At 42.9% G+C, this 22,120-nt stretch overlaps 1 protein-coding gene across 4 annotated transcripts; it reads right to left on the bottom strand.

The window, feature by feature from the left end:
- Positions 1–1,595: 1,595 nt before the first annotated feature.
- On the bottom strand, positions 1,596–18,128 carry OPTN (optineurin). Of its 4 annotated transcripts, none has more exons than XM_036401122.2 (14): positions 18,080–18,128; positions 17,258–17,434; positions 15,361–15,563; positions 12,908–13,054; positions 11,774–11,850; positions 9,570–9,704; positions 8,429–8,510; positions 7,058–7,173; positions 6,240–6,389; positions 5,180–5,273; positions 4,364–4,522; positions 3,560–3,690; positions 2,734–2,813; positions 1,596–2,584 (listed from the first exon to the last, which is right to left on the bottom strand). In XM_036401122.2, the coding sequence occupies exons 2-14, from the start codon at positions 17,421–17,423 to the stop codon at positions 2,463–2,465; spliced, it is 1,662 nt and encodes a 553-aa protein (XP_036257015.1). In that variant the 5' UTR covers positions 17,424–17,434; positions 18,080–18,128; the 3' UTR covers positions 1,596–2,462. The 4 variants fall into 4 exon arrangements, with proteins under 4 accessions (XP_036257015.1, XP_036257018.1, XP_054370900.1 ...); XM_036401125.2 differs by having other exon boundaries at positions 9,570–9,701; XM_054514925.1 differs by lacking the exon at positions 18,080–18,128 and adding an exon at positions 17,989–18,006.
- Between the last annotated feature and the right edge of the window lie 3,992 nt (positions 18,129–22,120).

Here is a 22,120-nt window from a genome sequence, read left to right as displayed (position 1 = left end):
ATCGAGTCCATCCTGTAACAGATCACCACCTGTCAAATAGATCACGGCACTCTCTGCCACGTCCGGACTTTCCTTAAACATTTGCAGGGACGGTCACTCCAATGTGGAACCATCCTTTCTGTGAAGATATTGCTCCCACTGTCCAACCTAAACCTCCCCTGGTGCAGCTTGAGGCCATGTCCTCTTATCGTGTTACCTGGAAGAGGAGCCCGACCCCCACCTGGCTACACCCTCCCGTCAGGGAGGTGCGGAGAGTGAACAGGTCCCTCCTGAGCCTCCTTTTCTCCAGACTGAGCCCCCTCAGCTGCTCCTCTTCAGCCTTGTGCTCCAGCCCCTTCCCCAGCTCCACTGCCCTTCCCTTCTCTGGACACTCTCCAGCATCTCAATGCCCTTCCTGAGCTGAACCGGGCACAGGATTCGAGCTGTGGCCACACCAATGTCCACAACAGAGGGAAGAATCACAGCCCTGCTCCTGCTGGAGGCCATTATTCCTGATCCAGGCTCTGGGTAAGCCCATTTGGCTGCAGATTTGCCCGTGTCTGGGCAGAGTGGCCTCAGGAGGGGTCACAGAAGCTGCCATCCTCATCTGGAGAACTTAAACAATGTCAACACTTCTTTTACACCACCAAATTCAATCCTTGTTATTGTCACATGCAGTGGACAAAATTTTGTAGTTTGGTCAGTTTTTCTTTGGTAGAACTGTAATTCTGTGAAAAATAGTTCTGAGGATGTACAAGCTCATTGCTGGACTGCAGCAAGTAATGACAGCAAAAAATAATCTTCCCAGTAACATGAACAGGTTTCAGTGTATTGTGGCTTTACTCTTTGCAGTTCCTTGCCCCTCCTGATTTCTACTATTAGACCTGCTCTTTTATCTTTCTGTGAAGACCTATTTCACCTAATGCCCATGTTTTCCTCTTAGCACTCCTGTGCTAACATCCCCTCTCTCTGAAACCTCCTCAGATTATTCATTTTGATTTGACGAATGCATAAGTTATTCCTTCTTCCTCCTTTCACACTGATTTTCTGTGTTTTCATTAAGGTTAATACTTCTCAGATGAAATCAGCTCTATTATTCTGTTAGTTTGCTTCTGGCCTAGTAGCATTTCCATCAGATTTTGATCATTGCAGAATCTGTAACCATCACAGCTCCCATGATAAAACTGGATTCAGGGTAAAAAAACCTATAAATCCTACTGTCAAAAGGAACCAGTTAAAAGCCAGTAAGAGACTGCATCTGCTGGGACTACTTGTAATTGATGAAGACGGTTGCAACAAGGCTGATAAAAACCTACTCACAACAGTCAGCTCTTGTGTTACCTGAAATTATGGATGAAGCTATAGATAAGCTATAACAGAAAATAAGAATCCAGAGTCTAAAAGTGATAATTAAAACAACAGTGACAACAAGCAAAGTAAAAATCTTACTCGAATTACAACGACAAAAAAGGGATTTTCTCCTTTTTGTTGAGATAAAAACACCTGGGAGGACAAGAATAGAACTAATCCTCTACAGTTGTTTCTACACAAGCTTTTCAGACATAGGAATTTGAAATCCTGTTCCAGTCTCCCACGTACTCACAGGCACAGATAAATTCATAATCGTAATAGATTTATTTTGATATGTGAAAATCCACTATACTCTTTTTAAATTAGGTTACATCCATCTCAGTGCTTTCTACCACAATACTGTACAAGTTCAAATGCTTGTATTATAATAAAGAAAAATTAAGACAACATCATAAAAATTAACAGTTCTATAAAATCAAGTGACTTGAGTACAGCAGGAGCTACATGTATCAGACCTAGCTGATCTATTTTAAACCTTACCCACATCTGGCTAAAGCAAGAAGTTACATAAGCCATCAAAAATTTAACATCAGATTAGTATGGTCACAAGGGCAGCAATGAAATGGCCATCTGGAGAAAGATCAGGGTTCACTTCAAATTCTCAATGAATACAGCACTATTCCATTTTGTTGAAAGCTTCTCAAACAGCTTTTTTCGTGTATTACTTTCCTGGTATATAGTATGTAAGAGATGAAGTATTTACAGGCTCACATATATTTGATATATATATATATATATATATTTGATCAGCAAATATCTCATCTCTCCTCTGACTTCAGTGATTCAGCCCTGTTCTGCAGAATAGCCATGGAGCAGAGCACTTCAGGGGAATGTTCCTGAAAGGTTTCATAGCAGCAGACACACTGCAAGTTCTGTAGCACATCCATGTTGTTAATCTATGAAAACTCCTTCCCTAAAGCAGATTACAACAAGATTAGTCACTACAGGACACGGGAAGAGTTTTTACCCTTTTCCCACTGAATTAGCAAAGCAAACTCCTGAAAACCTCCTTCATAGGACATAAGAGCTGAGCATTATTTGAGCAAGAAGGAAAAAAACCCCAAGTATTTGGCAGGTGAAATTCCAGAAGACAAAGAACTGGAGGGCATCACTCAATTAATGCAGTCCATAACATGAATCTGCAGTGTGTCCAAATCAGGTAGAATTTCTTCACATTTAGGACATGAATAAATAGAAATATTCCGCTGCTCTGGCCAGTCTTGACTATTCGTTCCTGCAAGCAGAGAAGATAAAATGATGAACTATTGTATCACCCAGTTTTGCTCTCTGCAGAGGGATACCCACAGGGAAGCTGTCTGCAGCAAAGCAAAGCTGCTTTAAGCTGAACCTGACCCCGAGGGCTGCAGAAGGTGCCTGCAGTACCTCTTTGGACAAGGTGAGGTGAGTGCTCCTGATCCGGCATCCTGGCTCCGTGGCGACTCTGCATCTCTGCCAGAGAGGTTCTGTGGGTAATAAACAGGTCAAGAGCTCTGAAAACAGACTCCTGTCAACTGGTCATGCATTTAGTTCACAACTGCTGCTCAGGAACAGGGCCTAGAAATGCCACTGCTTTGGGAGACCATGCCAGAGGTCTGCTGAAATCAGGGTCATGCAACTGACACCAGCAGCAGGATTTGGTCAGGCACACACACCTAGGGATCTAGGGCACCCTTCTCTGGAAAACTCCAAGGACTCTCAGCTGTTCAGGGAAAACTGCAGATTTGCTTTAAGTAGAAAAGCAAGTTATACCATAAAAAGGACTCAGTGTGCAGTTAATGTGAAATGCAACTTGATTCAACTACCACAATACTCAGAACTGTGTACTCACTACTGCCTCCTGGAGAAGCAGAAGATATCCCTGGCACACATGCAGGAAGATTACCTGCAGATTCACAGCTAAAACTGAGGCCAAAACCCAAAGAAACTCACATGGATCAACAGAGAGAATTTACCAAGCATGCAATCACTCAAAATGAAAACTTACTAAGGCACCCAACTAAGAACTAACACACTTTACAGACATTCTACCAGAAAATTGAGAAGTCAGCCAATTCTTTTTTTTTTCTCCTTTTAAATTCAAATTAAGCAAGAAATGTCTGCAAAGTTATTTGCCTTTCTATTGGGATGCTTACAAAGACAATGTTGGTCAACACCAGCACACAGAGTAACAGGACAGTGCAAAGGCAGTTCAGCCAAAGTCTGTTCTCACCGGCCAAGGTCTTCAAAGTTTTGCTGCTCTTTTAGTAGGTATGCCAGCTGGACAGCCAACTGCTCCTTCTCCTCATGGATCTTCTCTCTTGCTGCCCTCTCAGCATGGAAATCAGAACAATAAACCTCCATCTGATCAGAGAAATGAAATCAGACTGAAAATTTGTAACTTTGACTGAACCATATTTGTGTATTACATATCAAAATCACGAATCTGTATCATAATCTGCATCTACTCAAAACACACACACAGTGCAAAGCCAAGACCTGCACTTCTCCCAAGGTGAAGGAGACCTAACGCTTTCTGGACTCTGTAAAAGATACTCTGAGTGTCTTACCTGGGACACACGTATTGCCTCTGCTGTACAGAGGCAGAAATGAGGCACAGACAAGCAGTGAGGAGGGGACTTGACTGATTACACACACATATCTGTGGTTCAGACAGTGGAACCAGGCCAAGATGCCAGTTCTGTGCCTTAAATGTGAGGCAAACCCTTTTTAGTCACTTAACACATGCTGGTTTGAGTAAAATCATATGCAGTGATTCTTAAGCCAGTGGTTCTAAACACACATCTACTCGCAGCTTCTGTTTGTTGTGCCAGACTCCAGCATACACAGTTCCTCCTAGAGCCCTAGAATACAGTGGGTAAAGGCTCTGCAAGTGTCTGCAAGACAAGCCAAGTAAGGGGTGTTATGCTTTCAAGTTGAGAAAACGTATTCAGCAGTCCAGAGTGAGCCATTAAATACCTCCTGGTTTCTGAATACTGGGTGGGGAAGTAGCCAGTTTGTGCAGAAGAGCTGATACCTGAGCACGGAGCACAGACATAGTTTCAAGGTCCTCCTCTTGCTTAGCAATCATCTGCTTCATTTCATCTATCTGGAGCTGCTTTGCAGCAAGGGCTTGTTCTGCCAACTCCACCTTTGCTGTCAGCTGTTCCACCACAGCTTTATCTACTCTGTCCAGCTGCAAAGAAGAACTGTGATTACAACATGAACTCCTTGAAGTGAAAGTTTGCTTCTTACTCCTCCTGTCCTTGGAAAAGGTTCCCATTTTGGTCACCAAAGGAACTTGGACTAAGACAGCAGTGGTGACGGATATTTTACCTTAAAGATTAGTTTTGAGCTTTCAAACTACATTGTATCAAGTTAAAAGACAACCCCCTAGTGGACACTGTAAAAGACGTTTTCCCAGTTTCTGAAATTACACAGAGCAATATGGTGCTTCCACCGTGGTTCAGTTCCTAACAAGACCTCACTGTGGCAGGCATTCTATTTAAGAATACAAAAATGTTTAGAGATTTACCTTCCCACATTTTTATAAATGATGCTGCAAGAACATTGATGTATCTATCACTTCTGTTTGAGGACTGGACTCTGTGCTGCACTGCACTGCAGATTAGACCTTACCCAGAAAACACCATGGAAGTACTGATGTGTGGATAAAGTTTTCTGTAACTGACAGCACAGGATCTATGTTTATCAGAGCAGTGCTGCTATGTTGCATGTAATTATGTAGAAGGGATGACAGTTGTTTCCTGACCAAATTTGATTCTAAAGATGTTCTCCCATCCCTTCCCCCTCACCCCTAATTAATTATGATTTCTTCTTGTGATGAGTTTACCTCTTTGAGTTTCATTTCATCAATTTTTTTCTTTGCCTCAGTGAGTTCTGGAAGGAGCTTGCTATATGAATCCTGAAGGTTATTGTATCTTGCCCTGTTTATGACAAGAGATGAAAATTTGAAACAATTATTTGAAATCTAAATAATGTTAGAACTTAAAAAAAAAGCCACTACCACCTCCTTGCAAATCAGTGTGCGTTTCTGGTGAGAAAAAAGTCATGCCCCATGTCTCAACATCTCTCTTGCAATGAGTTGTGTGCTGCTCTATCCATGGATTGAGTCAAACCAATGTCCTTACTGATCATGTGCATTTCATATTAAAGAATCCATCACTCAGTTTTTTTATATGAAGCTCACAAATTCTGCTCATTGTAACACCCTTCTTTGAAAGACATCCAAGTCTTGACTCAGACTTCAAGTGAAGCAGAATTTATCAGAATAGCCAGACACAGACTCTGAAGACAATGAGCAGCTTCTGCAGCAGCTGAAGATGTGTCCTTCAGGAAGCCCAGCCTCTCTGAACAGCTTGGAGTGACATTTTCACACTCCTTACATGGACTGCACATGAAAGGGAGCAGGGAGCCAAAGCAAACAGCCTCTCTTTACCTCAGCCTGACCACACACTTAACTCTCCTAGTGCAAACATATTGTAGGGATTGCAGACCTCTTCAGAAATGTCCCTTTCCCAGCACTGTCACCACCTGACTTGTCTCTGCCCTCCAGGATGTGTCCACATTTACCCCTGCTAGTCAGTGGCACAGCTGTTGTCACTTATCTGCTTCCTCCACTTGTATGTTACACCCAGCTCTATTCCACCTTGGACTTTATGAGTAAAGGAAGATACAAGTCAGAGTTGACAGCTCAAGTAGTCCTAAGTGAGGGGTTCAGTAGAGGAAAGAATACAGACTTCTACCTCATAATCTACAAACACAGCCTAGTTTCAAAGGGTACAGGACACAAAGTAGTATTTCAGATTCAATTCTCCTTTGGCTGGGTTCCCTTGGACTTCTCTTCTTCACTGACAATACCTTCCTGGAATACAAAGCCAAGTCATACTCACTTTTCTTCATGTGTCTTGGCTTGTTCCAGCTTGACCTCTGCCTGCATGCTCTCCACCTGAAGTTCCAGCTTCTTGATGGTGTATATTAGCTGCTGCTTCTCCTCCAATTCTGATGCAGCAGCCAAGCTTTTTCTTTCCAGTACCTGGCACCTGATAGAAAAGAAAAAAAGATTGATTTCTTCTGTTCACTCTCTCCTGATGGATTTTTCCCACGAGGCATATAGGAAAAAGAGTATTTGTATGGTTCACTTTAAAGGCTTATTTTGATGAAAAACATGGAAAGACAAAAATCAGTCTATACACAACCATCAGAAAACAAAGCTATAGAAACAAACATTTATTTTCTTACTATTATGAATCCCAAAGAACTGGAATTTGACAGGAAACAAAGCAAAAAAAGTGAGGGTCTAGTAACCACTTTTATAACCTACACAATTCTCTTCAAAAGCCCAGACAGCTCATGTGAAAAGGTTATAACCAAGTCCCTTGGCTTCTTCCCCTAAAGCCAGAATAGGGATTGATTATGTGAAGGAGAAAACAGAAAAGATTTTTTCTTTACATCATGAAGGGTTACAACCCAAATCTTATAATTCAAGGCACTGAAGTTCTATTTGCAGAACTAGGTTGGCAGCTCAGACTTTTTGACAATTGCTGTATTTCTGCACTTCACCACTTACAAAGAAGGAGCACTCTTTAACAGCACTTCTATGAAACAGTTATTTTAGTTGGTATTTGTAGAGCTGGTGAGTTTCCCAAGATGGGAGTTGTCATACAAGTACTGCGTGTCATGACAGAACTTTCGCTCTTCTGAGCCTTACTTTTCTTGAAGTTTCTTCTGAATCAATTCTGCTTCTTTTAACTTCTCATGAGCTTCCTGAAGCTCTTTAAACAGAGCACAAACTTGCAGATTCAGAGCTTCTACTTCACTGCCAACCTTTTAGAGAAAAAAAAAAAGAAAATTACATATGGACATTTCAAGATAGTAAAGTTACAGGCTAAGAAAGATAAGTAGGAAGTCTCACTCTAGAGAAAACTGCCTAAGTTAGTTTGCACAGTTACAGTCTATACTCAGTATTAAGGCCTCATCTACAAGGCTTCACAATTATTCCACACTGCACCCCATTCATTGTTCCACTAAAGATTTACATTTTACCACAGAGGCAGCTAACATGAGCTCTGCTGACAGGAGCCTCTGAAGAAACACAACAGTGTACATGGAAACTGCTGCCAGCACAAGCACAAGGGCTGACCTCAGTGTCCACATCAATGAGGAGTGTTGGGCCCAGGCTGTAACTCAGGCAAAGTGGAGATAAGAGAACTGGGAAACATTAATTAACTGAGACATCATCTGCTTTCCCTAGCAAGGGCATCTCTTGGCCTGACTGCAGACTGGTCTTGTTTAACCAACCCAGCCCTGCCCTAAAATACTTCTCCTGACCTTCAGAAGGGCACAGGTCTCCAGCAGATCCCATAGCATATTTCCAATTCCCATGCAGCACTTCACAAACTCACACACCTCACATAAAAGCACTCTTAGCTGCCTGTATTATGCAGTTGCACTGAACCAGCATGGATCTCCAAGGCTATGGGGTTGCACTCTCACCTCACACAGAAGCTTACAGCTGCAGGCACAGAAGTTTAAGCATCTGACTGGAGCTGAATGCCAGCCCCAAATCTTAATTGAGAACATCAGGACTAAGTTTCTGCCTGGAACTGTGTCTCAATCCAAAATAGTTATGCCCCACCACTGTAATCCCACTAAAAACATGAACAAACCTAAAGCAGGTGCCATATGAGCTCCACGTTTAAAGTCTGTTTTACAGTATGCTGTCACTGGATTCTGATCCAAAAGCTGACTTAGGCAGCAGTGAGGAAATTCACACAGTCTAGATGATTTCTGGGGGTAGAAATTATTGTATTTCTCTCTGCTTACTGGGCATGGCCAGGGCAATGTGGTGTAACTGCAGTTATGCCAAGCTTCCTGAATACTTGGCCCCCAGTCCCACCCCTTTGCAGTGGCTGCTGTAATGTGGAACCACCTCTAAGACACATCAAAGTTCACTTCCATTACCCGTGCAGGACAATTGCCCTTTGCTCCCTGAGTGCAAGTGGAAATCTAGACCCTGAGGTTGGTGACCTCAGCAAGTCAGCTGCATGCTGTTATATCTTGACTGAGGACAGGAACTTACAGCTTCTGAACTCTCTTCTTCCTGTTCAGTTTGTGTTCCACTCTCCAGGCAGTTTCTGGTCTCCTTCTCCAGCTTTGACAGTCTGGAAAAAAGGAGCCAAAAATGATGGATTTGGCTTATGCTTCAGGTGAGACTGTGACTATACAAGGATTTCATGCAAGTGATGACTCTCTTTGTAACATCACAGCCACAGAAAAACCACAAGCCAGAAGAGAAAGCAGACATACAGGAAGGCCTGCACAATCATGGGGGTTCTTGAAGAATACAGGACACTGTACATTTAATGAAAATGGATGTGTAAGTCTGCAGGTGTGATGAAGGTCATGACATTCAGTCCAAAGGGATTGATCTTTGGTACAGTCCAAAACTGCCAACTCTTTGGAAACAGATCATTCTGTTCACTGAATCCAGTGATCAATATTGTCTCTGTTTTCCTGTGGTATTTTCAGGGGCTGAGATTTCTAAGAATTGTTTGGTTATGGCTCATTACCTCTTCTAGGAAGACCACATAGAAGCAATTACTGTGACACCAACCTTTCATAGTAGATAACGTCTTACTCTGTTTCTCTGAAGTGGGGATCTGGAACTGCTTGGGGAATTGGCCACTCCTGAACAGTCGTGCTGATTTACACCCACAGAACTGAGCTGAGACAGACCCTCATACAGGTCTCACTGTGAAAACTCTGGAATTAAACTTATTTTAGACATTTCTAAGGAACTTTTGCAAGCTCACACACTGCTAAATGTAGCATGCCAGTATCACGAAGAGGACCTGTTTTAGACATAGTGATTTGGTTAAGGCCACACACAGAGATGATTCATCCACAGCCAAATGACTATGGAGGAGTGAATGGGGAGAACAGCCTCAACAGTCATCCTATCTTTCTGAATAACCCAGGGATAGTTCAAACCCAAGAAGAAATGGGTCATTTGCCTGGATCTGTGGCACTTCAGGAAATGAAAATAAAATCCCATGGAAGAAAACTGTGGTTTTTCCCTATACAGAAAACCAGAAAAAAATTATAACAACTGAGTGCTCAGGAAATTCCCCAAATCACACCGATATTTCAGCTTGTTGCTGATCATTCAAGCAGCCCTGAAAGAAAACAGCTCCAAATGTTACAGTGCACCTACTTCATACCTCTCTCTGTGATCCTGCAGCTCCTTCTCAAGTTCTTCCCTCTTCTGAGTTTCATTTCTAAGGCTGCAGAGCAGCTGGCTCACAGTTAGCTCCTCAGACTCCAAATTCTTCGATTCATCTGCAGATTTGCTCCTGCTTCAAACCAAACCAAACCAGATGTAAATAACAACAGCTACCCCTATAGCAGCACACTCCCTCAACCCTAATGCTGGAATCCAGTCTGAGGGGCCACCAATTCACACAGTGCTGGAAACCAGTGCTCTGAGCAAAGGGTTCATTCCCAACTGCCAAGAGCCAAGACCAGCAGCCACAGCCCCTGTGAGTGCAAATGAAGAGCAAAGGCACTCCCCTTCCAGCTGAGGGAACAATTCAGCACTTCAGGAAGGGCAGCAAAAGCAGTCAGGACAATACAAAACCCAGTGCACTTATTCTGACCTATTTTGCAGCCCTTTCTGCAAAGTGCTGCTGTCCATTCCTACAAACGACTTTTTCTCGCAATAAAGCACGGAACTTTTCTTATCTCTGCCTTGCTCCTTTATGGAAAACAAAGTATATCCCACTAAAAATGGTCATCAGAAATCACTTTCTTGTTCAGAAAAAAAAACTCTTTAACTAACACTTTACCCTCCTCACATCCTATAGCTCTTTTCAAAATCATATTTTACTACTGTAAATTGAACCAGAACAAATACAAAGCTCCAAAAAATAGGATAAGTGATAAAATACCGTGTTCCATTATATCAATTTTTATGGCCATCTAGACAGAAAGTCAAAATCCCCAAACTGTATGGATGACAGGCAAGTTAGACTGTGTATTTCAGAGTCTCATCTGTAAAACAGCATGTGTTAAAAGTTCTGCTTTTGTAGTTCAGAAAAGAAAGCAAAGCAGAGTCTTCTGTGTGCTTCTGAGAGCTAGAAACCTCTGGTGAGCAAAATTCAATACCCAAAAGACAGTGTTCAGCCAGGATATTTTAAGTAAATAACTTTTATCAGGGGATTTTTAGTGCAGTTCTACCCTTACAGAAATAAATCCATCCTGAGTGGTTCACATTTCATTGAACCTGTTAACAGCACCCGTCTAAAGTTTCAGTGCTGGACAAAGGCACGTGGTGACACTGGAAATATTTTCAGAGCTACGTATGCCTCCTGTTCTTGTAGATATGGCCCAGATTCTCCTCCAAAGGTAAGCAAGTTCCACAGGGAATGTCTTCTAATCAGTGTTCTCACAAGCCACAACTAACAACAAGCTTAATACTTGCAGCTTGGTCTGTGGTCAGCAACTCTTTCAGTTTTGTCCACAACTGTAACACCCTTATTTTTTTTCCTCCTTCAACTTCTTATCTGCATGCTGAGGGACAAGTTTCTCTGATATTACACTGAAGCACTGTTCTCCCTTGCAGTGACATAAGAGTGACAACATGGAGCACAGCTTTCTGGCCTGCTACGTCCTTAGCATTTTCTGTATTCTTCCCTTTCAAAAGCACAGGCACAAAGTAAATAAGAGTTCAGCCAAAACCATCTAGCTGCTAAACTGGGCAGTATCCAAAGTAGAAAGTTGAACAGTATCAGATGTCTATGTCCACGAGGAGTAAAGGTTCAGCCAGGGGCAAGAAAGTCCCTTGTGTCCTGGAGCTGATGTAAAGATTGAATTTTGAGAAGTAACCTGAACAGAATGCTGCTACCTTAAACCCAATAACCTGAAAAGCAAGGACTGTGTTGCACTGTGTGTCTACCCCATCATGGAAACACTTCATACCAACCACACTCCAACAGGGTCAGATCTGAAGACTGTAAGACCTCTGACTCTTACCAACACCAGTATAATTGGGTAGAGGACAGATACTCTATTGGATGGTCTCCAATGATTAGGAGGGAACAAGTCCCTGCAGCCTCTTTGTCTTTTCTGTTTGGCCTCCCTTAAAAGCCTGAAGAGCTGGCAAGTCAGAATGTCCACAAATGCCTGGCCAACTTGCCAGAATATGCACTCCCTCTTGTCAGCTAGTAAAAATTGGAAGGAAAAATGTCAGAGAGAGCTGAGGGTCTTGCTGCATGCTATGAGGTAGAGCTACTGCAATGGAGGGGTGCAAAGCCAAAGAAAAAGAGGATTTTCTAGTGCATTCCTCATAGAAAGAAATTCCCTTACATTGAAAACAAAACTCAAGGCAGAAGTGTGAATCACACATATCACACAAGAACCTACGTACATGTAGACAGTGACCTCACTGGAGATTTCACCACCATTCTCTTGATGTTCCTTTGCAGTTCTATTTATTTCCCCTTCCTAGAAGAGAAAAAAACACTATTAGCTCAGTATTTTATCTAAGCAGAACAGCAGGACTTTATTTATTTGAGTTAAGGAATGAAGAAAAACAGAGAATTGCTATCATGGCAATACAGATAAATAAAAAAACTCCCACAGATAGTCTTCATGTATGGAAATCCTTAATTTAAATACTTCACATGCCTTTCCCTGTATCTCTTCCAGCTTGATTAGAGAACAGGAACAACACTGAGACTTGCCCTTCTCCATTCATCAGCAACTTCCACAGCCACTCTCCCCTGTGAAGATGACTGGGCACACAGCAAGTCAACAGCACTGCAGGTGACTTTCAATATAAGCCTAGAGATCACCCTCCAGCCTCCTAAAAGAACCACTCTTCTTTCCCTCTACAAACCCCACTCCTTGACAGACTCCCCACTCCTACAAACTCACTTTGTAGCCCAAAGGAGAATCCTTCTAGCAAATAAAAAGGAGAATGCACCCCTATGTTTTCTCTGACAACTCCAAATAAATTTTAATTACATTTTTAAAATTTCTTGTTGCACATCTACTTTACAGAGGGATGATATGGGGAATAGAGGGGTAGCAGAGGCTACATTTTCACATTTCAGTTTATGAAGAGATTCCAGATACAAGAACAGTAAAAAAAGTACCTTTTTTTTTGGCCTCTAGGGAACACTCTCTAGAGTTTTGCACTTATGTTTTGTTTGCCTGCATCTCTATTTATCTGTCAGTAGGAAGTAAGCCCCATTTTCCAAAGAAAATGCCCCATTTATGCACAGGTGTTGCCCCTTAACAAAACACAGTACTGATGTTCCCAGAAATTTCAACTAAGACAAGACTTAACATTTTTAATTAGTGCAATAGAGGCTATCTATGAAATCAATTTGCTTAGAGCCTTACAGTGGAAGGACAAAAACTAATTCCAAGTCCTTTAAGACACAAGTGCTCTAAGGCGGGTAATCTAGGAATGACAGAAAGAATCAAAGAATGACAGAATTTTTTAGCCTGGCACCTGGCTGCAGGTTCCTGTGCTCCTGTTGTTCCCTTTACTTACATTCATCCCAATCTCCACAAAGGAATCCTCTGCTGAGATGTTCAGCTTGACCTGCAGCTCTGAAATGATGGCGAGCAGATCTGCCTTCTCAGCCTGGAGCCGCTGCACCTGGGCCTTCAGCTGCCTCACTTCCTTCTCGGGAGCCTCCTGGGATAAAAACACCCTGCATTAGCCAACCAACAGGGAACAGCAGCCAAGGAGCACACAGCCTGAACAGAACAGCATCCTGCATCCCTTCTCTTCTCTTCAGGCTTGCCTGAAAACCCAACAGGACAGACCCCTAAAGTATGTTCTGGTTCACTCAACAGAAGAAGTCTAAACTGTGAAACCAAGGAATCAAACACTGGGCATGTCACTGCTGGAAAATATGGGACTGGTTCTCTGAATGCACACATAATTAGGATGTAAATTTTTGCCTGAGTCTATGCCTTTTGCTACTACATAGGGTATCAGCCAACCTCCAGAATTATTACATTTTTTCACCCATATTCCTATTCTTCTTCTCCCAAATCTAACCAAGATCCAAAGAAGAAAAGACCAGTGGACAGAGAGCTTTCCCACACATCCTATTCTTAGCCTTTCCCCACCTTCTAGCTTCTTTGTACCCCATTTCCATGTATAAATTCTCCCAATTCCTTGACCTTCATACAAAGTCCCAGATCCCTTCCACAAAGTCTCTGCTCCTCAGAGATTCTCCCCAAAATTCCCTATTTCCAATCACAATCATCTCCTTTGCCTTCTGCCTTCTCCCTTTCTCTAGGTTACTCAAAACCCTCTCCTAAGCCTCTACATAACCAGCAAGATTCATTATTTCCTCTCCTTTAAATGCTGCTCCCCATTATGAAACTTTTCCCTGTGAGTTTGTTTCTTCCTCATTTTGTAATCTGAGCTTTCACCTCCTGATAATGCCTTTATAACAGCACATACCATCAATGCAAATTCTGAACAATTCCTGAAGTCTGAATTACATTCTAAGATATGATTATGCTAAATCTCCAAATTATCTCTGTGTTGACAGTGCCTCTCATCCCAAAATACCACTCTGACCCTCTGCTGCCTCTGATTTTGTGCTTTTACTGTAAGAGGATGTGTTTAGAGTCAGTTCCAGGGAATGAGAGAAATTTTAGATTTCTCAAGCAGGCTGGAAGACTCTGGCAACAGCATTCTTCAGGCATTCAAAGTACAAGAAGTTCTACAACAGATAGAAAGATTATAAATCCTCTGGATACCCTTAAAAAATATTCCAGATTTATGAAATTCTGAACAATTTATGAAATCCTGAATTTTCCTGACAATCCTGAAACACAGCTTTCATTCTGTAAAGACTGTGTAAGTAATACTTACACAATCACACTATTTAAACATGACTTTCTTCCCCCTTGCATCTTCTGACCTATTGGCCAATTTTGATTTACATGCTGAAACATTTCTTACAGAGCTCCATCAAACAGTCAGGAGGAAGGGAGAGTCTACTAGTGACCCTGTTGAGAAAAAGGTTAATACACTCATTTTTCATCAGACAACAGAGAATCCACATGGGTCTTGGAGGTACCAGACACCAGAATGCATCAGTTTGGCTCTGCATGAACTTCTTAATTAACTTTTCACATGACTATTTGGGACACAAAGCAGGTTTTGTTTTGATCAGCTTTGCCCACAGATGCCTTTAGTACCACCTGCAAAATGTTGCCTGGCTACTGTGCAACCACCTGCAACATTAGAAATGATGTGTAACAGAGCCAAAGGCAGGACACAGAGAGAAAGCTCAGTCACACTCAAACAGAGCAGCAGAAATACAGATCTAATCTGACCTCAGCAAAAGAGCTTTCGGAAAAGAAGACTGATATAATAAAAATAGATGGCACTTTTTTTTTTGCTTGTTTACATGTTTGTATGTAATGCTATCATGGCAATACAGATAAATAAAAAAACTCCATGGATAGTCTTCATGTTTGGAAATTCTTAGTTTAAATACTTCACATGCCTTTCCCTGTATCTCTTCCAGCGTGATTAGAGAATAGGAACAACAATGAGACTTGTTTCTCCCTGGAAACACAATTAAAAAAGCAATTAAATTATCATGAGAGACAGATAATCTAACAAGTAAAGAGAAGGATAAAGTAAAGAGATACCCAAGGATAAATGAAAAATTAGCAAGAAATGCCAGTTCTTATTTATTATGTAAAAAAGTTTAATTATTATTGTTTACTAAATGCTAACAAAAAAAGGAAATTATCTCAGGTGTGCCATAATTTTCTGTTACTACACTCCGAAAGGCCTCACTTTATAAAGTAAGTCAGGTGAAGACCATTTCTTAGAGCTAAGGATAAAAATGGAGATATTAACAAATCTCCAAACCATCCCAGTGTGATGAATCCTAGAATCATAGAAGGGACTGAATGCTCCAGATTTTCAATTCAAAAGCATGTCAATCTAACCAATTCCTTATTTACCATTTCAGCTCCTTCTTCTCTTTCCTTTAAGCTCTGAAGTTGCTGCTGTAGCTGTTCATTTTCAATGCACTTGGCCTGCAAGCACTGCTTTGCCTCCTTAAACTTTAACTCATAAAATTCTCGCTCTTCTTTCTGCTTCTCTCTCCAGGTGGAAAGCTCCTCATATCGGTCCTTCATAGCTTGGTTGTGCAACTTCATGGCTTCTAAATGGTAGCCAGAGAGAAGACATTGAATCACATCAATACTCTGTCCATGAAACAGCAGATTTCCACTACACTGAGCTCAGCATTCTTCAGCATCAAATGGGTTGGCAATAACTGGGTGTGAAATATGAGCCTCTGCCTGGCGTACCTTAAATACCAAAACTAAACTTATCATAGTCCATTAGCACTATAATAACCAGCTTTAAATCCAATGCTGAGATCACATGCCCACACTCACTGACTTCTTGACTTTTTCCTAAACCAAGAAGCCAGAAGGATTGCTCACAAGAGATACTTGGTATCTTGCTGTGTGTGGTATTCACACAATCAGCCCGAATGAAACTGCTGAACTGAGCTTCTGAAACTACTGAGACTTGGCAGGGAAAACATCCTAGACTGGTGAATTACTGCATGGAAACAGATGCTATCAAATCAAATGTCTCAAATATGCCCAACAATGCTCTCCCCCAATGTGCTGTTACATTTTATTTAAATGGTATGCTCTGTCTCACCCCTCGAAAATGTATGGTTTATTTGGTTAAGATTCGAATGCAAGCATTGAAGAAATATACCAAACAACTTACAGCCAAGTCAGCTCCCTGTACCTAGCAAAGTCAGTATGTAACAGTATCAGTCCTGCAAAATGCTTACAAGATTTTTAGGCAGAGTCAGTGAAATTATTTTAGACATGCTTTTTTTTAAGCAAGTAACTCAAAGCTGGTTACTTAAAAATCCTTTATACTTGTACTTTCCAGTAACTTCCATGCCATCCTGATGTTATATGATAAACTGCCCATGAATCTTCAGGTTATGGAAAAAAAATATAGTCTGGAGAATGATTCTGCAATTTATGGGTTACAGGAACTGTAAATACTACCTTATATAAGACTTTTTAGCAAAATACCAGACGAACTTCTACAAACAACTTTCCTGCTAGATTCCCATGAGACAGAAAAGTTGGACCACATCCAAAAATGATTCAGGAAGAATTCAAACACCAGTGTAAAATCACAATACAGGAGATATGTGACTTCATGCTCTGCTGTCAAATAAACAGTGAGATACTTCTGTCTTTTACACAGAAAATTCTCAGATCCCCCAGGTTTTGCTCTAACCGTTTAAAGGAAGAAATAACTGACACCTAAATTCCAGATCCAGAAGTATCTCACACAAAGGACTCAAATCATTAGGAATTTCCAGGGAAGGCTACTGGCTTCTCCCAGATGTATCCTGCCATAGCCACCATTCCTTTTTGAAGTATGGAAGGTACAGTACCCACCCCTCCTAATGCAGCTTTGGCAAAATGTTTGTAATGGATCAAACAGTTCTACAATACAAGCCAAAAAATTCTTTTAGAGGTTGATGAGCAAATCCCACATCATAGGAAGAGATTTTTCATGTCACCCTCTAAAATAGACAGTGCTTATATATAAAACTCAAGAGCAAGTAAGTCACCCTTACATTGGGCTGTTCTCCTCCTAATTTACCACACCAATTCAATTTGATGTGTGATACCAAATATCCTGTTGATGTGTATTATCAAACTGGCATTGTCATTTGCAGAGTTGTTTATACAGCAAATGCTACCCAGCAAGGGCAGATAAGCACAGAATTCATACTCATAGCACAAAACAAACCCTTCAGAAGAGATTCGGGGCTCTTGAATTTCAAGACCAGCTCACGTGTGCATTCACCTTTTAGCTCATTGTTCTCAGTGATTAGTTCTTTCATCTGTTGCACCATCTCTTCCGGGGTGTAGGTGTTAAGGGCTGGGGCTGCCATGCTGTCCACTCCATTTTCCATTTTACTCTTGGAATGCTCTCCATTTTCAGCAGGACGGCCCTTCGACTTGCTGGACATCTCTGAAGCAGCTGTTACAAGGTTTGCCAAGAGCAAACTTTCAATTTCTTGCCCAGTTATAAAGAAAGCATAATCACACACTCATTTTATTAACACATGCAAGCCACATCCCTTGTCACAGCACACAGGCACCTTCAATCCCTCTAACCCCGCTACACCAGAGTATCCGTGAGTCTACATAATCCCCCATGGGCCTAAAACACACGATCCCCAAGACGTCTTTCGGGCTAACCAACCCTTCCTCAGGAGCCCATTTCTCTGGGAATGAAACGAGACTCCCACTTCTCGCACTCCTTCCCATCCCTGACAGCACCCGGGCCCCGCCGCCCGCCCGGCCCTGTCGGCGCCCCGGCCGAGAGCCCGTTTCCGCTGATTTTTAACTTTCATTTTCGCTTTCTTGTCCCCTCTTCCCGTTCTCCTCCATACCCCACCGCGGTGCTGGGGAGGCTGCGGCACCTGCACCAGCCTCTGCCCAGGCACGGCCGCTCCGTCCCTGGGCCAGACCGGCCCCCGGGAGCCGCAAAACGGCGCTTCCCCGCCTTGCCCTTCCTTCCCGCAGGCCCACCCCGGATCCGCCGAGTCACCGGGCGAGCCCGACCATGGCGACCGCCACCCCCGCACTCTGGGCTGGCCTCAGGGACCTCGTCCCCACTCACCCCTCACGGCGCGCCCATGGCCGCTCAGCTGACGGACGGACTGCCCGCCCTCCCCCGCCGTCCCCGCCTCCGCCTCCGCCTCCGCGGGGACCTCCCAGCCCCGCTCCTCCCGCCGCCTCCCGGGCACGCCGTGTTCGCTTCCTGCTCGCTTTCCCGGCTCCTGCCCTGAGGGCCCCCGGCTCAGCGGGGCGGGAGCCAAGTCCCCCATGGAGCTGCAAGGTGGCGTGGGGAGCACTGCTCCGAGGGGGAAAAATCCTGCGGGTCCATGAGGTTGGAGAAGACCTCTGAGATCTTCGAGCCCAGTTTATGACTGAGCACCGCCTTGTCACCAGGCAATGGCACGGACTGCCGCTTCCAGACTTTCCTGTCACCTCCAGGGACAGTGAGTCCACCACCTCTCTGGGCAGCCCGTTTCAATGTCGAATCACCCTTTACGTGAAGAAATTCCTCCCGATGTCCAGCCTAAACTTTCCCTGGAACAGCTCGAGGCCATGTCCTCTCATCCTGTCGCTGATTTCCTGGCGGCAGAGCCCGACATCCCCCCGGGTACAACCTCCTGTCAGGGATTTGTAGAGAGCGAGAAGGTCACCCGTGAGCCTCCTTTTCTCCAGGATAAACAAACCCAGCTCCCTCAGCTGCTCCTCACGGGACTCATGCTCCAAACCCTTCCCCAGCTCCACCGCCCTTCCCTGAACCCCCTCCAGCACCTCAGAGTCCTCCCTGAAGAGAGGGACCCAGAACTGAGCACAGCACTCGAGGTGTGGCCCCAGCCCTGCCCAGTACGAGGGGCAGGAATGGCTTCTCCCGGCGTGAGGCAAAAGACAGGATCGAGAGGTGGGTGTGAGGTGAACAAAAGGAACGTTATTGCACAGGACATTTTAGTGATTTTTGCCACAGGATCAAATCAATTAGGAAGGGTTTTGCCATGCTGTGGGGATATATAGTCCATTAATGGCTGTCAAACGATGTGGTTGGAAGCCTTTAAATGGCAGATTCCCGGGATGGGGTTAGCTGGGGTCATTCACCCTGCCCAGCCCCAGTGCTTTGTGACTGTGTTTAGCAGCATGTGGGCCTGGGAGTTCCTCAACTTCCAGTTCTAAAGTAACAAAGCCAACCAGGACATTTTGGTTCCTTTGTTTACAATGTGAAAAATTGTAGCCGTTGTAGCTAAAATGTCAGTTTCCGATGTGGAAAATACCAATCTTTCATTAAATAACCCCATGGCTCAAAAATAAGCTCTTCTGATTTGAAAATGCTGCTTTGCCATGTCCTTTGCCTGTTGTCTAACAAAATTGTGCCCTTCCATGGGCTGGTCTCCCCAGCTGCCCTCCAAGTGCCACAGCCAGGGATTTCCCAGGATGAGGGAGAGAAGTAAGAGCCCATTGGATGTTTGAATGGTGGACACTGGCAGGGAGGAGTCCTTTTACAGGTTCAGCATTTAAACAGGATGTAGCTTACAAATCTGCCAAGAAATAAAGCCAGCAAATATTTGGGACCACCTGCATGGTGCAAAGAACAAGTCTGACAGCAGATTTATGCATGCTGGGTCCATAATCCACGTGCTTTTTGCTTACACTGCTAATGAACAGAATCTGTCTCCTTGATGGCAGAGTGAGATCTCTGTGGGGGGGAATATGGTTTTGGAATTGCTGTCGTCTCCCATCACTGCATCTGCGGCTGGATGTTAGACAGGAGTTAGAGGGGCAATAAAGAAACCTTCTGAGAGACTGAGGAACACAATTACTACAGCTCATCATGGCTTTTTATTTGAGCTCTGAGCTAAGTTCTTGCAGACAGCATGACCTTACTGCATGTGCAGCAAAGAAAATTGAATTTTACTTGTCAGAGAAGTTTAAATAAACATTAGCTTTTTTTTTTTTTTTTTTTTTTTTTTGCACTCCTGATAGCTACTTGTTCCCTCAGTAATCCCAGGTCTGGGATTTAATTCAGAAATTTAATTCAAAATTAATCCAGAATTAATTTTTGGGAGCAGATATTATTTAAGCCACAAATAACCAAGTTTTGGGGGAGCAGTTTATCTTTTCAGTGTGTGCTTCACTGCAAGTAAGATTTATGTATCTCACAATGCCTTGAAGAGATCCAAATGCAAGAATTATCCTTGCTTGCAGTTCTAAAATGGAGGTGGGTTCCCTGGAAGCAGAAGTCATATATCTGATTCTAATTGCAATGAAACAGTTTGCTTTTTAAAAGCCAAAGAAAAATTAGAGTCCTTGGAGATACAGAAAGGAGATAAATAACCAAAGAGGCTTTGGGAAAAATAAAAAATATGAGACAATTTATTTACATGTAAGAAAAAAATGGCTTCTGTCTAAGGAAGATTAAATTGTTTGCACAAAAGTTCTGTTGCACATCAGCCTTGTGGGAATACAAGGGATACAGCAATTGTTTGAGCTCAGCTATTCAGATATTTTTTTCAGCACAGTTTCTCATGTGATGAATCCTTTTGTCCATTCTGCAGGTTACAGGTAACACACAGAAATGAAATGTGTGGGCTCTGTGTAGGAAGGAGATCTGTTCTGGCTCTCCTGGTGAGTGGTCTGAACTGCTGGGCTGAGTTAGGAGTAGCCCATCTCTCTATGCCATACAGCACAGAAAATAAATATTTGGAGGTAAGAGGTATGAAAGTGTCCAGCTTTCCCCAAACCACTCCATAACTTGTTTGCAAAAAAAGACACCAGTCAGCTCTGGGTCTGAGGGCTCAGATGCAGTCAAGTTACTTAAGAAATTTCCCTGTGGCATCAGTGTGTGTTTCCCTGTGGAAACAGTCTTTGTGTGCACCCTGACTCCATAGCAAATGTAGGATAATTCAGTTTAGATTAGTCTGAAATGCTGAATTATCACATCAGCCTGGGCTAACATCTTAGGTATTGTTTTTGCAGTTATCTGGAAGCTGAGTCCTGAGAATCAGCCAAGGCTTGAACTTTGGAAAGCTTTGGTACAAAGAACACCTCTCTATGAATATCTCTATATATATACACTCAGAGTTTACAATTTATCCATCTCTCTGTCTGTTGTGGATTATGTGGAACTCACGTGCCTCTGAATCTCTTCTGCTGGCTTTTCTCTTTCTGTCTCTCAAGTCTCAGCATTGCCTTCTTGACTGTTGCTGCAGTAGCTGCTGGAAACTCCTGATTTTGGCCAGGATCCCATAGATAATGTACAGACATAACCCAAAGACTGACTTTTCTCTCAGGACATAAGAATAGCACTATCCTGTCTGGATCATGTCCTCTGAGCAGCTCAGGTGCCTAAAGAGGCTTTGCTTAATCTGCCACAGAGCTATCTGCATGTCTGTGGAAGAACTACTAACCTTGATTAGTACCTGGGCCTCTTGCCAGCATAAGTGCTGGAGTGTTTGCTGTGACTTCAGATTTGCTGATTAAGCTTAATTTCCAGCTGACAGGTAATTTGAAAACACCATCAAGATATGTTCTTTGCAGGCTTTGAGCAGATTAAGTGGGGGAGAGGAGTTGTTATAAAGCACATCCAACTTCTGCAGTCAGCAGTACTCTATGATGAATGTCACCATAACCTAGAGAGAAGTAAGATGATGAAATGCATTCATTTCTTCCAACAATTAAGTGCTACCATGGCCTGGAGAGGGCTCAGAGCCAGCTGGTAAAATTTACATTAAGCAGAATCAGGCCTTAGATTATCATCTACAGTAAAACAGCTACAAAGAGCATGAAAGTCAGATGTATGATCTGAATGTTTGTCTGCCACTGACAGATAGTAGGACAGGTTAAATCTGGGATCATCATGGATTTTTGATTATCAGTCCAGCATTGAATCTATTGCTATTGATACTGTTCTTACCTTCCAAAGGAAAATGATCAAAAAGGAAGATCAGGAAGCCAAAAGATAACAGAAATGAAGTAGTAGAAAAAAAAATGACCCAAGGTCCTGTTTTCAATCTAATAACCCTGCCATGGGCAGGATATGTGAAGCAAAGGTAGCGCCAAAGAATGTGTCTAACTAACTGGTTTTGGCCCATTGCAAGTTTAATGCAGTGTGTTGTGT

Source organism: Molothrus ater, chromosome 5 (genome assembly GCF_012460135.2).
Source record: "Molothrus ater isolate BHLD 08-10-18 breed brown headed cowbird chromosome 5, BPBGC_Mater_1.1, whole genome shotgun sequence".
Taxonomy (NCBI): domain Eukaryota; kingdom Metazoa; phylum Chordata; class Aves; order Passeriformes; family Icteridae; genus Molothrus; species Molothrus ater.
Note: the sequence above shows the minus strand (reverse complement) of the source record. Positions and strands in the feature narration are given on the sequence as shown.

Bases quoted from the DNA above. Each gene is read 5' to 3' on its own strand.
- OPTN (XM_036401122.2), bottom strand. From the start codon at position 17,423: ATGTCCAGCAAGTCGAAGGGCCGTCCTGCTGAAAATGGAGAGCATTCC. The intron at 11,851-12,907 runs GTAAGTAAAGGG...TTTCTCTTCTAG, and splicing joins TTGTGGAGATTGGGATGAAT to GAAGGGGAAATAAATAGAAC. The intron at 4,523-5,179 runs GTAAACTCATCA...TCTTCTTTGCAG, and splicing joins ATGAAATGAAACTCAAAGAG to CTGGACAGAGTAGATAAAGC.